The 14,909-nt window shown below is 36.6% G+C and overlaps 1 protein-coding gene across 1 annotated transcript; it reads right to left on the bottom strand.

Annotated features, from left to right (window-relative positions):
• Window positions 1-7,018: 7,018 nt before the first annotated feature.
• Window positions 7,019-13,723, bottom strand: LOC106453106 (dynamin-2A). Its single transcript, XM_048766318.1, has 22 exons — window positions 13,349-13,723; window positions 13,167-13,217; window positions 12,957-13,077; window positions 12,777-12,869; window positions 12,395-12,456; window positions 12,171-12,288; window positions 11,765-12,104; window positions 11,387-11,534; window positions 10,995-11,096; window positions 10,788-10,907; window positions 10,438-10,521; window positions 10,227-10,354; window positions 9,620-9,704; window positions 9,379-9,502; window positions 9,100-9,176; window positions 8,939-8,995; window positions 8,563-8,707; window positions 8,333-8,472; window positions 7,918-8,031; window positions 7,777-7,844; window positions 7,519-7,691; window positions 7,019-7,431 (listed from the first exon to the last, which is right to left on the bottom strand). The coding sequence occupies exons 1-22, from the start codon at window positions 13,487-13,489 to the stop codon at window positions 7,190-7,192; spliced, it is 2,733 nt and encodes a 910-aa protein (XP_048622275.1). The 5' UTR covers window positions 13,490-13,723; the 3' UTR covers window positions 7,019-7,189.
• Window positions 13,724-14,909: the final 1,186 nt, after the last annotated feature.

The following is a 14,909-nucleotide window of genomic DNA, read 5'->3' as shown; positions in this document are numbered from 1 at the left end:
AGATTTTTGTTTAATATCAATTCTAAATTCAAATAAACTTTATACCATATTACCAAACTATAATTACAGAACTTTTCAACACTGAATTACGCATTTGATGAAATTTATATTATTCATCCGTTTCATAAAGTTACATATTTTTAAGAATTTTTTTTAAAAAAAAAGATCTATTTTTGTATTTTCAATGCATATTTTATCAACTAATTGTAAGTTTTAAAACAATTTAATTGCATTTATTAGATTTTTAATTGGTTTAAAATTATGAAAAGAATAATCACAAAAATATTTTATTAAAATGTGCAAAAACTCTAAGAATATGTAACATTTTGAAATGAATAGAGTATCAGGTTTTTTTTGATACTGTAATTGATTTGAGAATCCCAATTAAATGACGCCTACATGTATAGAAGTGAATCCCAATTAAATGACATCTACAGGTGTCAATTTTGCCAACAAAATAACTTCTTTGACTCGCTAATATGGAAAAATAGTTAATTGTAAAATCCTTACAAAGACCAAAAGTTATATATAAATATGTTACTTCTCTTTAGTATCCCAGAAAATTAAGATCTTGTATCAATAGATTCATTCGATAAGTTACTATGGGTACTACAAAAACTTTGATGACTTGCTTACTCGCAGTAATATTAGCAGCTTCGCTGTCTAATCAGAACGTTTTGGTCTCAGGTAGGTCTACAATAGCTAACTATGTAGAAATTGCAGTACCATCCTTAAGTGTATATGGCATGGATTCAAAAGTTTTGTTAGTATTATGATATTATCGTGTGGACATGTTATACTGTTTTTAGCGATATGTTATATAATATAACGATGTATTAGGAACATATATGTTATATCCGTACACAAAGTTATATGTTATACCGTTATACTGTTTTTTTTATATGTTATATCTGATATATCCGTTTTGTGTAGGTGTAGAGATCCAAAAGTTCTCGTATGACCACTGCATAACTTTGTGTACGGATACATACGCATGGTATGAATGTCAACATGACTGTTCCATTTTTGGCTATAAAGGTCTTGGGGAGTGTGCTTCTCCTTCTCCTAAAGAGCCTAAGCGATGTTGTTGTCAACCTTGATTCATATCACTATATAAAAAAAAAATTAATGACTATAGCTACCGTTGCATTTGTTTTCTTTAAGCAATTAGACTTATTTTGTATCTCGTGTGTATTTATATTAAATGCGATAAAATAAAGCAAAAATAAAACAAACCAAAGATTGCAAGTCTTACAAGATACAAACAGGTAAATAATCTAAACCAATAAAAACAAAAGGAAACCAAGATACATAAAAATATGGTTCAACATAAGATTTGCTCCTCCAGACTTTATCTGCTCCGGTCCCCCGTAATAGAAAAATGTATTGTTGAGCTTCTTGGCACGGTAGTCAGGGCTAGTTGCTGCTAACGCGAGGTCTTGAACTGGCTCAAAGTTCTTTTCGGAAAGCGCTATCTGGAGATTGCTCATGTAAGCGGCTTTTCTAATTCCGCAAGAAAGACAACCGGACCCCATCTGCGTTGATGTGTTCCGACCGAGGGAATGTCCGTTCACAATCTCGCCACCCCATTCCACTTTTTCTGCAAACTCGGTCTGGAGGGTGAAGAGTAGTGCCGGCCAGTAGCCTACCGGTTCTAGAATACCATGGCCCATGATGATACCCAGCCACCAACTTCCGAGTTTTTGATCCTATATTTATGTTGTTTATTAGTTACAAAATTATGTATTAGTAATTTGTAAAGTATATTCTAACCTTCCATATTCTAATGGTTAGCTCTACTTGGGTGCCTCCGGATATCGATGTCTGAGTAATAGCACCTCCTACCAGGATTTTCTTGCTGGTTTGTACAAAACCACCGCATCTAAGATTATAACATCCCGTCTGGTTGTACGTATCCGTCTATAATGTATACACGTAAACGTATTAATAAAAAAAATGTAAGAAATTATATACGAATTAAAATTTTAAGAGAAACGTACTATAAAAAAAAAAAACGAAAAAGCTTTTCTCTCTGACACGCCTTTCAAGACAAACGTTCTCTGACGCCGGTGGAGCAAAATTTCACCGGCGTCGCCTCCGCTCCATCTTCCACATGTCTTCTCTCGTTCCAAGTCAAAGCTTCCATTATGTTTCTTGTTTCGCCGTTTCTCAATCATTATTGGATCTGGGGTCCTCAACATTAAAAAAGACCTTCGTCGTCTCTGCTCGTGTTCTTGAGATCACCAGAACTGCATTCTACACCGGGGGTTCCCGGAAAAGCTGTACAACCACCTCTCTACACCACGACCCGAAGAAGGAAGGGCTCTCTGAGCTTCACCTTGCAACTAACTCCATTTGCGCAAGTGGCGCATCGTTTCACAGCTTTCCCCTCTCTGAGTTCGGACTTCACTTGAGCTCCAGATCTGTGAGGACCTCCATAGAATGTTCCGGATCTGAACTACTTTTGAAGAAAGCTCAAAGCTCAGGCGTGTTGAGCGTCTCAGGCCGCCGCAGTCCATCATCTTCGCTTTGTAAACGGGGCTCCGTTTCCTTGCTCGGCGGCTGCTCAACCCCCATCCGCCAGACCATCACGATCTCCTCTCCTCCACCCTGCGCCACAGACCGTTATCCCGGAGACGAAGTGCTTCGTAGCTGGAGAAGCTCCGCCGCACGCAACTTTCCCATCAAGCTCAAATCCAGTGAGGCTGCAGACGTCAGCCCTAACCTTTCTTCTACATGGGCCAGGCCCAAGTTGTTTTCAAGAGGTATCAGTCCAGTTTCTATCTCTCAAAGTATTAATTTTATTGAGAGGACTAGGCCCAGAAATTGCTTTGCGGCCTTGGTTTTATTTATACCAATGATCTCTGGTGGGTTCACCGAGGCTTTGGTCCGATCTAGAGTGCCTATAACGCCATATATGTCTGTTCTAAAGAGATTTTCATCCTCGTGGTTGCCGGTGGTTTCATCAGCACCATCATCAAAGACCTTTCTCATGAGAAGTGTCACCTCTTCTGCAATAAAGCAGATGAAATTGCCAAAATCCCTAACCGTTTTGTTATCTTGTGGAGCGGTCTGTACGGGGCCTGAAGATGCAACGGGTTTCGTTTCGACGATATTCCGAGGTGTGGATTGGCTATCAACGTCACGATTTAATGTGACTATGTTTCAACTTTCCGGCGGTGCCGTGAAATTTACCTTGACGCATTCGAGTTGTCCTCTGAATTCGCTGTCGATTTATCTTAGAGGTTTCTCTACATCTATCAGTTATGTTGTATTGTCTTACTGTTTTGCTTCTAGTGCTAGGATTGTCTCTTCTTCAAAGTGTAATCCGGAAGTTTAAGTATTAATGAAAGTTGTGTTTCAAAAAAAAAGAGAAACGTACTATTATGTTTTCAAATTATGATGATATACGACTTGAACATGTAACATAGGTAACTAGTTAATGGTAACACATAGTATTTTGATTTTCGGTAAGACTGAATAAAAAAATACATTATTAGTTTGTTTGTTAAATACATTTCAATTGTCACAACTAGCCAGTATTATATTAATATTTATGACATTTATTTATTGTTATTATACTTTAGACTTTTAGTTGGTAACGTCTTGAATTTAAGAGATCATATTGAAAAAGAATCAAATTAGTACCGTCCAGTAGATGAAAAATCTCGGCTGGAAGTCGTGATATAAGAACGGATAAACCTATACAATATAAATAATTAAATTTATAGTTATTAGTCATTCTATGCATTCATAAATTTAGAATTAAATAAAAAAAATTGGAAGAAATGGTACAAACCTGCCACCCTGCTTCGATACTGTTAAGGTTGTTGTCGAGGTATGTTCCTGACGTTAGCCAGATTTGACCTAAGCTAAATTCTTCTGATCCTTCTACTTTTGGTTTCCAGACGTTCATGGTTGCTTGTGTACCATAGATTTTTGATAAATTTCTCATTAGGCCGAGCGCATGCTATACATATTCCCAAAAAAATATATCAAAGTTATCAGTACATGCCATAAAATATCGTTAAAGATTTTGTTAAAAGAAAAGTATTTTCTAATATTTTTAAAAACTTATTTTGACTGAATTAAACTAGTAATGTTAAAATTATCCGATCTTAATTTAAATATGGTTAATTAAATTGTTAAGGTGACAAAAACTATTATCGAAGTGGCCAGCCCAACCTAAAGTAATTGCGTTTGTCAATTAAGCCCAACCCAAAATAAAAGGCTATTAAGCTCAACAATAAAAAACAATAGGCCTGTTCAAAAATACGTGCCGTACGTTATATATATATTCCGGTTGTACTTCATTTTGTTTTCTCGTAATTTCAACAGAAAACATTTTTCAAAACAAAGTTTATATGATCTTATATTTTTACTAACTATATGATCTTATATTTAAGTAATAACATTATTTTAAATGAACTTAGGGTAATTCAGGTCCGTTCCATATTGGTTTGGGGTATTTTCGTACATAGTGTACAATAAATTATTCAAAATGTTAAATTTACTTCAATTTGGTTAAATATTACATGAACCTTTTACCTCATGATCTTTATTGACGTCCCTGGGGTCTGGAGTCTTGTTGGGATGTGATAAACGTCTTTGAATTGGAATTGATCCATCGGGGCATCCAGTTCCAATCGAGTGCCATACTTGCCACTTATAGTCATTCTCTGCTTCTTCCTTCGCCCAATACGTTTTGACCACCGGTGGTTCCTGTACAAACGAAACAAAAAAAATTAGTTTCTTCATCTAAAGTAACAATTAGACACTATTGTTATGTTATGTTACAAAAAAAAAATGACACTATTGTTATGTTATTTTGCTAGCAAATTGAATTTCATCAAAATTTTATGTTGTTGATATAAGGCCCAACTCTAAGAAGTCACATGGCTGTAAATCAAAATCTTAAACTTATAAGGCCCAATATTCTAAATTTCTTAATAAGAAGGCCCAAAATGTAACTCTTCCTAATAAGCGACAGAAAATAATAAGAGAAAGTCCTATAAAAAAGAACATGTGAAATAATAGTAGTAGATCACGTGTCTTTTTTTTTTGGGTTCAGGGATTAGTGTGTGAGCTTTAAAATATTGTTGACGAATAAAACATGCTTCATGGTATGAAACTAGTACGTGAGGTTGTTAATCTTGAAATTCGTCATACATCTTTTGTCGGATTATAGTCCATCTTTTATACTTCCTCTGTTTTTTTAATGTTACATATTTTAGATTTTTTATATATTTTAATAAAACACATTAAATTTGCATAATTTTTGTGTTTATCTTTTTTCACAATTTTAAACCAATAATAATTCAGTAAGTATAATTAAATTTTTTGAAATTTGCAATTAGTTAATAAAACATGTCTTGGAAATGTAAAAAATGAATCTTTTTAAAACAATTTTTTTCCTAGAATATGTAATATAAAACATAAAATCAGAATTTCTAAATAAAAATGAGAAGAAAAGAAAAGACCTCAATTTGATGGTGTTTTAGAAGAGGATGTCGAAACGCGGGCTGATCATATCTCTTGATGCAATCAATAACATCACCATCCGGGCTCTTTAGTTTCATGAAAAGAATGGAAAAACGTTATTATATCCCTTAAATTAAATGTGAATAACATCAAAAACATGCAAGAATTAATATTTTAGCAAAAAAAAAACATGCAAGAATCATAAAATCTTACGTTGATAATTAGAGTCGGCGCTGGGTTTGAAGCTCTTGTTGGGACGCAGAGACAGATAAGTACCCACAAAGCCAACATCTTAAAAAAAAGAGAAAAACTTATCACTAAAATAGTCAAGCTTACAAATAGAAGTCTTCAAACCAGAGCATTAGAACAGAGACGTCAACGAAAATTGCAACATCAGTGAGAATAAAGAAATCAAGTAAACAACTCCAGCCAAGTTCAAAAAGGATATCTCAGTGAAAGACTCACCTTGCGATCTGGAAAGAGGAATTAGCCTATACCGAGCAGTGTTCTTAATTTCTTCAATGATAGTAGACACAGGCCTAGCTGCTGAGGAATGGAGCCTTTTGTTTCTTTCCTTCCAAATTGAGTAGATGGAAGCTTGAAAACTCAACTTGAGATCAAATTGGAGTTTCTATTAACTGTCGGATCTATCAACCATCTCAGAGCATTTCCAACTCATCATCACGAGTTCTCTTTTGAAGTTCTTCAACCCCTGGAGTTAATATTACAAAGAAACTTCAGCAATATCTTTAACAAAAAAAAAACTTCAGCAATACCCTTAATAATTTATATCACAGAGAAAACAAAAGTTTGTTTACATTAGGCATGAACATAATTTTGGCAATGGTTTTAGATCGTTATGATTTTAAGTAACTCGTATTGTATTCATTCCTATAATGTCTTGATGCTGATTTTTGTTTTCGAATAAGATCCCCTTATTAGGAGAACTTTTATAAATAAACCTTTATCTCATGTGTGATTCACAACTTTGTCATTTCCTATGTGTCAATACCACATTCTACTTCATAACATTTTTTAAATAACTCTCTTTGGCCTAAACTAATTACATGTCATGCCATTATCAAAAACATATAGTATATATTTTATTTTATGCATCTTGATTCTAAACATTTATCCTAAGTATTTATTCTAAGCATCTTGCCAAAAATATATAGTCTCATTTCATTTTCATGAATATGTTCACTAAATTTAGAATATTGAAACTTTTTATACATCAATGTCACAATACTATTGTATAAAATATAAACTCTATAAATAATATTAACATCCATATCACCAAAGAAAAGAGGTTTCTTATTTTAAAAGGCACTCTTTGATTTTATTTTGACCCCTGCGCCTCTTTCTCGATATACAAACATTTGAGAACGACGAATCCATTTCTCTGGTTTTTAACTGGTTTGATCATTTGTTTTAGAGGAGACAAAATATTCATGTTTTTGTCTTTAACTTCATTTCTTTACTATTGAATTTGCAGTGTAAATCATTTTTTTGATAATCCCAAATAATTCTTGATATATATCACTATGAAATCCACATTTTCCAATAAAAAAAGTTTGATAGAAATTTTACAAATGCTATATCCAACAACCTTGGATTTGTAAGAATTTTTATAAATACCAATATCCAATTTTAGATATAAAACAAAAATTCTATGAAACCCTCAGTCTCCCGGTTTTCCTTTTAGATTCTAATACCGGTAAGATGAACCACTCTGTGGTGGTGCTGGTGGCAGCCGATTCGGGGTGCTGCGGCGGTTGCTACCAGAGCTTGACGATGGTGCATCTCCGTTCTGAGCAGGATCGCTGTAGCGGCGGCTGTGCCCACCTGATCCGTACCTTGACAATGAATCCGAGGCTCCATTAGCAGCTGAGTTGAAGGCATTCATCCAGTCATCCCCTGAAGAACCTCCACTGGTTCTTGGGCTACTCTCTGCCGGTCAATGAAAATTAAAGTATCAAACCAAGCCTCTATATTCATTCAAAGGAAAAAAAAACGAAAAAGGTTGGATGAATGTACCAGTTGCACCGTTGTCAGACCAACTTGAAGCAGCAGCAGCTCGGTTGTCATGAATGCTAAGCTGCCTCGTGAGCGTAGAAAGAAGAGAAGATTGTTTCTGGTAACGCTCTCTTCGTCTTTTGACGTTCTGATCCTCTTGAATAAGAGACTCGATCCTCTCATTGCCTATTGCACTAGAGATCAAATACAAGAGAAGGCAGATAAGCTCACTCGCAACTGAAATGAAATTCTTCACAAGGAGGGGGAACGATATTGAACCTGATGGAACTGTATAGTTGATTCAGCATGTCTTCTTTGGATTTCTCCACTTGACAGAGAACAACAGCCTGTTGAACTCACGTTGCTTAATATTTGTAAAAGATTAAGGGATCTTAGTATAATAAATTAAGCATAGCCCACTTTTGGAACATTGGCTGCAAGACTGTTAAGGACAGCTTCAACGTAACCCCGCACTTCTTGGGACATCCACCGGAGTTCCTCTTCTGGATCGGCGGGTTTCCTAACCATCTTATCCTGAAATACAAACCAGATAACACCATAAGTAATCAGTATCAGGGATATCGAGCATAAATGCCTAATAAGAAAATCCCAAAAACGTCACTTCTGTCAAGTGTAAAAATGTTAGACCCTTATATAGTAAAAAGTTTCAACAAAAAAAAACAATTCAGCAACCGTTTCCATGCTCTCTAATTAACTTCTTTTCACTCTTCCAACAATCTTTTAAGTTCGTCAAAAAACATAACTAGCGTAGATTTTAAGGACGGAAATAAGAAAGATAAAAATTAAGCAAAACAAGTTGGCCATGATGACTTACAAGAGAACCATCTGAAAAACTCTGTCTCATGGAAACATTGCCTACTTGGCCTCCTCGAGCCTGGATGACCTTTTGCAACTTATTAATCCATTCGTTTTTATCAACTACACTATCAGCCTTAAGCACAAGGGCATTGTGAGCTGCAACATAATCGTGTTTTTGAGGAAAAGCTCGTAAGTGCGCATATAGGATTACGAATTTTAAATTTTGACAATGATTGGTTCACGTACCTTTTAATACAGTCTTATAGGGAACCTTGCAGGTTATCTTAAATACAAGACCTGGTCCTTTTGAATCAGGCCCGTTTGCCTTCTTGTCCTTCGAACTCTTTGACTTTTCTACTTCTTCCTCGGGAATTTCTTCAATAGTGCATTCCTGAATGGATTAACAAAGTTTATGAGAAAGTAATATTAGAAAAACATGGAAGGAAAACAGTTATTTCTAGAGCATCCACGTTGTCTCATCAATAATAACAGTAGAATACAAAATTTGAAGTATGAGTAAACAATGTTAATAACAAGGTGAATATGAAGACATATTATTAGTCTTCTCTTCTTAAAGTTCACCTTTGACACGAGTAAAGAAATCATGGGAAGAAAATGATACCTCCAAAGTGATTGTGCCTCGGAAGTTTCTTTCTTCTTGCTTTTTGGTATAGCCCAGCTAAGAAAGAGGAAGAAAATGTTAAGCCAGTAAGTGATTACAGTGCTTCCACTTTAGCAGATATTTGGATCAACACTAGAACGATAGACACTCTAAATACTAACCTTGCCAGTTTTCTCATTTAGAACAAACCATCGCCTACTCCATCCATTTGTTTTTGCACTCTTCTTCATCAAGTATCCTACATGAAAGAGTAATTATTTGTTATCGACCATGGAAGTTGCTTCTATCGAGGCTTTAGTGATAAAGATGAAAAAGACAAAAAAAATCATGCATTTGGAACTACAGAGAAGGTTTGCAGCAACTAAATCATGCAACGGACGGAAAACGAGTAGGGGAAGAATGAAGAGTTTCAGAAGGTAGACGTATATTAGAATACTAACCTGCTGTTATCTCTCCCTCAGGTCCAGCAGTTTTCAGACCAGAGACCTCCGGCGTCTCTTTATCTTGCGGACTAGGTTTGTCTTTCATTGATTTCATGCTACCATCTTGCTGAGGACTAGAAGCCTGATATACATGCAGGTATGAGAATTTCTAATTAAGTACTTTCATGTAAGTTAATTCAAAACCATAAACACCACTTTCCACTACGTGGATCCAAATTATTTGGCAATGAAAACGCACCCTGCTTAAAAGGGACTGCTCAGCATCTTGTCCCTTTTTCGAAGATCGGCCTTTAAGCTCGTCCTCGCGACGTTGTCTTTCCATTCTGATGAAGTCAATACAGTGCATCGTCCGAAAGACAGATACATGTTTTAATCATAAACCATGAAACCAACAAGCACGTGAAATTGTAAAGTCCATAATTCTGGACTTGCTCAACAAACGTACAGCTAGAGAAATACGACTACTTGGATACAAAAGCCAGCCATAGAGATTATAAAGAAGCATACTGAAATGACCTGAAACACCCCTGCCAGCCAGGCTAACAAGTATATAGAATCTCCAATCATAAAGCATGCTAACTTTACCGTTAAGGTATTATTTCACAGGAAAGAATAACAATACCAAAAAAGATGGTTAACAAAGATGCATCAGACAAACGGAATATATCAATGTCATAGTTGTCCTAAGCAAATACTCGTACAGAGGGATACAAAATTACAAGTAGTGAAAGCATCAAAATCCTAAATTCTCTATTCACAAACAAACAATGAGGGAACAATTAAGTATGAGTACACAGTCATTAAGAATACAAAATAAAATTGAAATGAAAGGTAAGACAGTATACCTCCTTTGCACAAGACGGATAAAATGTTGAGGTGGTACAAAAGCGCGTTCCATATCTACTAGTGCAACCACCATTTTCTTGGCTTCATTCTTGAAACCATCAAGTGCTGCACTTGCTATAGCTACAACCTGGTTGATCATTAGTTAGGAAGGAACAGCTATTATCGAAATGATAAAATGTTACTGAATAAAATGCCAGCAAACATTATTACCTCTCGCTTGAACGGAGGATATCTACCGAGTCCAGGTGTAGCATTTGCAGCGGCTGAAACTATGTCCACAAGAACTCGGTGGACCTATCCAAAAGTCAAGGCCATGTTAGCTCAACAGAGAAATAAGACAAAACTGAGGTCTGGATGCATGATTTCTAGAGTAGGAAAGTGATATTAAGACTAATATACACTAGATAAGTCTAAGAGTACTAGAACTAGAGAAAACTTAACAAAACTCTCAGCAACATTCAGAAGAATTGAAGTGTTAAAGCGAGACGAATGCCATAAATTGCTGAAATTCAATACTACTGCGTGTACCTAAAAGCAAAAGATTAAATAAATAGGCACACCTCATCAACACAAAGACGCGCGGGATCTTTAGCCATCTCAAGAACAATCTTTATCAACGACCTCAACCCTTTCTCTGGAGATATAAGATAAGGTTGATAACCATCTGCTTCCAAAACAACCTGATATATTCAAAGAGCATTCTGTTAAATCCAGTTAACATGTCATTGTCTCGAGCAGAAAAATTTAGGAAAGAAGAAGACACACACCCTTTTAACATTGTTCAAGTCAAAATGTCTGTCCAATGGAAGCTGCTTGATTCGATTGGGAAAATTTCCTTCAAAACTTGCAACAACTTTCCAACCACTTCCCTGAACAAAAAAAAAAAATTGTTAGCGAAAAACGTTCACCCAGTTCCAAAAGGACTTCAGCATAAACTAAAAACATGCAAGTGCAAAACATGTAATCCAACCCCTCAGTGAGCTTATACACTACCATAAACCTCAATTATCAGATTCATGAGATTACACACAATATAATGTGATCTAACTTCCATAAAAATCTGAAATGGCTGATTGCTAATATTTAGACAGTTCCTCTTTTTCACGATATTTGGGATTTCCGACTAAAGTTTAGTTTACGTATGAAGAAAAGTACTTACTTCACCACCAGCCAAGTGGAGAAGAAATTTTTCCTCAAACTCACGGCAAAGCTCCAAAGCTATAGCCCTTGTACCTTCAGCACTGTCAACTAGTTGTTCTCCAAGCCTCGCTAGCTCATTCTGCACCATTTGAGACTTACCCTGGAGTCTGTACAAAGAATTAGACTAATCAAACAAAAAAAGACGCCTAACTGTAAGAGACAAATCAGACAAGAAAGCAGCTCGGGAAAATAACCATTTCGCCTGTCTTACACCTAAATGCAGTATCCACATAACTTGGTTATAATAACTAGCGTCACAGATTAATAGGTGAAACAATTGGTCCAACTTCCACTTTATCACATTAACGAAGAAAGAAAATATAGAGAGAAGCAATACCCAGACAAGATATTTGGAAGCCTGAGCTTCATTCTGCTTCGTATCTGGCTAGCAAGGGTTTCTACCAAGGCATTTCTGCCAAGCTTACTTTGTGGAGCCCCAGTCAAAGTTTTATTAAGACTTTCACTCTCAGCACGCCATGCGGTTTCTAAGGAGTTCTCACCACTTCCAGACTGTGCTGCTGATGCAATTGAAACGGATTGGCCAATAAGAGCAACCCATGGGATGTCAGTTGTTTTTGGCGGTCCTTGATTTGAGAGAAGAGCCTGAACCGCTGCGAGGGCTTTCGCGTTCCCTTCAGCCTGGTCAATTTTACCAATTATGCCCACTGTCCTAGTGCCTAGTAAAGTAACAGCCATTAGCGAGGATGAAATATAAGAGAATTAAGAAAGCCACATGTACTCACTCTCTGGATCATGCTCCTTCGCAATTTTTAGGGCTCGAGATGATGAAATTTCAGATGCCTGGCTAGCAGGGATTATAACCAGAAGTATGGCATCATTGTGTTGCGCATATTCAGCAATCTTGCAAAGAGATCCAAAAAAAACAAACAAAAGTTTCAATAAGGAGTTAAGGACAACAAGGATAATGAATATATGTAAGCATTTCAGCAGGAAGTCCAAATCTCACCATTGAATCATCCACAATTCTCTGGTCCAGTCCAGGCAGGTCAACTAATTTCAGTGGTGGAGCTGAAATATAAAGCGCAAAAGTAATATGGTCAAAGAAAATTTAACAATAAGACAATGCAGGTCATATGTTACTACTCACGTTCAGAAGAGCACTATTTACTTTAAAGCTCCATTAGATGTATTATATGATACCCACCACCAACTAACAGCTTTAGGCTCTAAAACAGTGCACCAGATTGTATATGTGATGAGGGTAGCAACTTACTACATCCGACCAGTTCACTAATATCAAAGGCACCCAACTCATTAACTAAGGATGTGCTACTTTAAGAGTAGGTAGGCTTGCCACTAACGATTGTGCAATTAAAAAAAGGACTTACCTGTGCTGGTACGAAGTTTTAAGTATATCTCATCACGATTCTTCCCTGGGGCTGCTTTGCCAAGTCTATCTTGAAGATTATGTCTCAGAGCAGCTATAACATTCGCATTCAAAACACAATGGTAATAATTATGAGAAGATGGATCAAATGAATCGCATATGTTCATAGAAGGAGACTTACTAGCTGAAACTTGTTGAGATTTATTGTCGATTTGCAGAATAATCGCCTTGCTGCCCAAAGAACTCTCCCTGCTCAAGTCAACTATTATAGGAGCTCGTGTAGCACCGTTCTCACCCGTTGGCTGTTCACCACAGTAAGTGTAGCAAACACAATCAACACCAATCATAGGCATAAGAATCTCACAATAGACACTCAAAATGTACTACTTACCAGAATAGCATGCCCAATTAGACTGTTTAGAACCGCAGACTTCCCAGCTCCCTGGTTCAGTAAAACAAAGATACATAACTCTAAACGATGAATGCTCGTTCCAGGGAAAATTCTAAAAACCTAATCGAAACTCAGAAGATCGCATCCGATATTAACCAAATCGAGGAGATTAAGGAACTCACCACATTCCCTAGGGCTACAACGTTAAGGAAAGTAGCTGGGCGTCGAGAAGAAGAGGTCTCATCGGGATCTTCGTCGGCGAGCAGAGACGCCGCCTGTTTCATCGAATCTGAGAGCTGAGACAACTCGTCGATCGCTTCCATCACGGAATCGAGATCAGAGTTAAGAGATCTGGATGAGGAAGCGAGTCACTAGATTAGATCTGACCAGCAACTGAAACCGACGGTTACAGGCGGCTTAGTTTTCCCCGGCGGTAGAGATGGTATTGAGCTACGATATGCTTTTGGTCCGTCTCCGTCAGGGAGAGATGAGCGAAGAAAAGACTAGGTATTATAAGAGAGGACGGAAGAATCAAATAGACACGGGACAATATTCAAATTTTCAAAATATCCAGATCCTTCTAATTTATTTTCTTATATCGCAAACTCAAGTGCTTCTTTTTTCTTTCCACTTTTAAAAAGTATAAAAAAATGTCAAACTCATGGCTCGAACCGGGTTATTGAGATATAAACACCAACATTTATACTACTAAGCTAACTGATACATTTGTACATTGATGGCCGAACCTAATATATATTTATGAAGGTCGGAAGCCATTGCTTCTTCGGCTTCTTCTGAGGGTCGGACCTACAAGTGTGTTATGGGTTTCATTTTTAAATGGGATTCATCACGTTATATGAAAAAAACTTAAGTTTGCAACAATTATGGTTTTCCTATATTGTAAACTGTTGTAGTTTAATATGGGTTCTTTTCATCATTGTCTCAAACAAGTCTGAGTTACAGAGTTGCGCCGTGTGTATGTTTGTAATCTATTTTTTCACCGGTGAACTCTTCATGTCTCCATCTTAAATCGCTTGATCATAAATGTTCCTGATTTGTAGCCCCTATGTAAACCATATATATATGATTCTCATCTTTGATGAACTCAATATGCATCTCCACAAAACTCATTGATTCCTCTTAGCTTTAACCATCTTTTAGAAAATGTTTCTCTCTGTCTCTCCAGTTCGTCAAACCGGCGTCCCGGCGTCCGTCACTCAACCTTCGAGTCTCTCCGTCTTAGTCTTAGTAGTCAGAGCATAGCCTCTGGCTTCCTCCGCTTCTGGGATTCCCTGAACTTCAAGAAAGACAGGGAGTTTATGGGAATCACGGTTCTTTTCCTCGATGAAAAGGTAAGTTAATCTTCGATTTATCACACTTATTTAACATAATTGTTTTAATTTATTTCCTGATTCTTTGTTGGATAATACTATTTGCAGATTCTGTGATTCATGGGTTTACTCCCGTCGGACATGCTAATCATTACATGCCATCTTTGAAAGCAGATTCCACTGTGAAAGTCGATCGTTTTGAGGTTGCTAGGTGCTCCAAGTGATTGCGAGCACAAAACTAGAAATTGGTAAACATAGCATATTTGGCAGCTCCAAGCAAGATTACAATCAGGCAAATTCAAGTGGAATGACATACCAACAACTGAAACTGGTAATTAGTCAACAACTTATCCCATATTTTCCTTATCTGAAAAAATCTACTGTGTTTCTGATCTATTTTTTCATCTACGCA

This window comes from Brassica napus, chromosome C8, assembly GCF_020379485.1.
Source record: "Brassica napus cultivar Da-Ae chromosome C8, Da-Ae, whole genome shotgun sequence".
In the NCBI taxonomy this organism is placed as follows: Eukaryota; Viridiplantae; Streptophyta; class Magnoliopsida; order Brassicales; family Brassicaceae; genus Brassica; species Brassica napus.
This window is presented reverse-complemented; position numbering and strand designations above follow the sequence as displayed.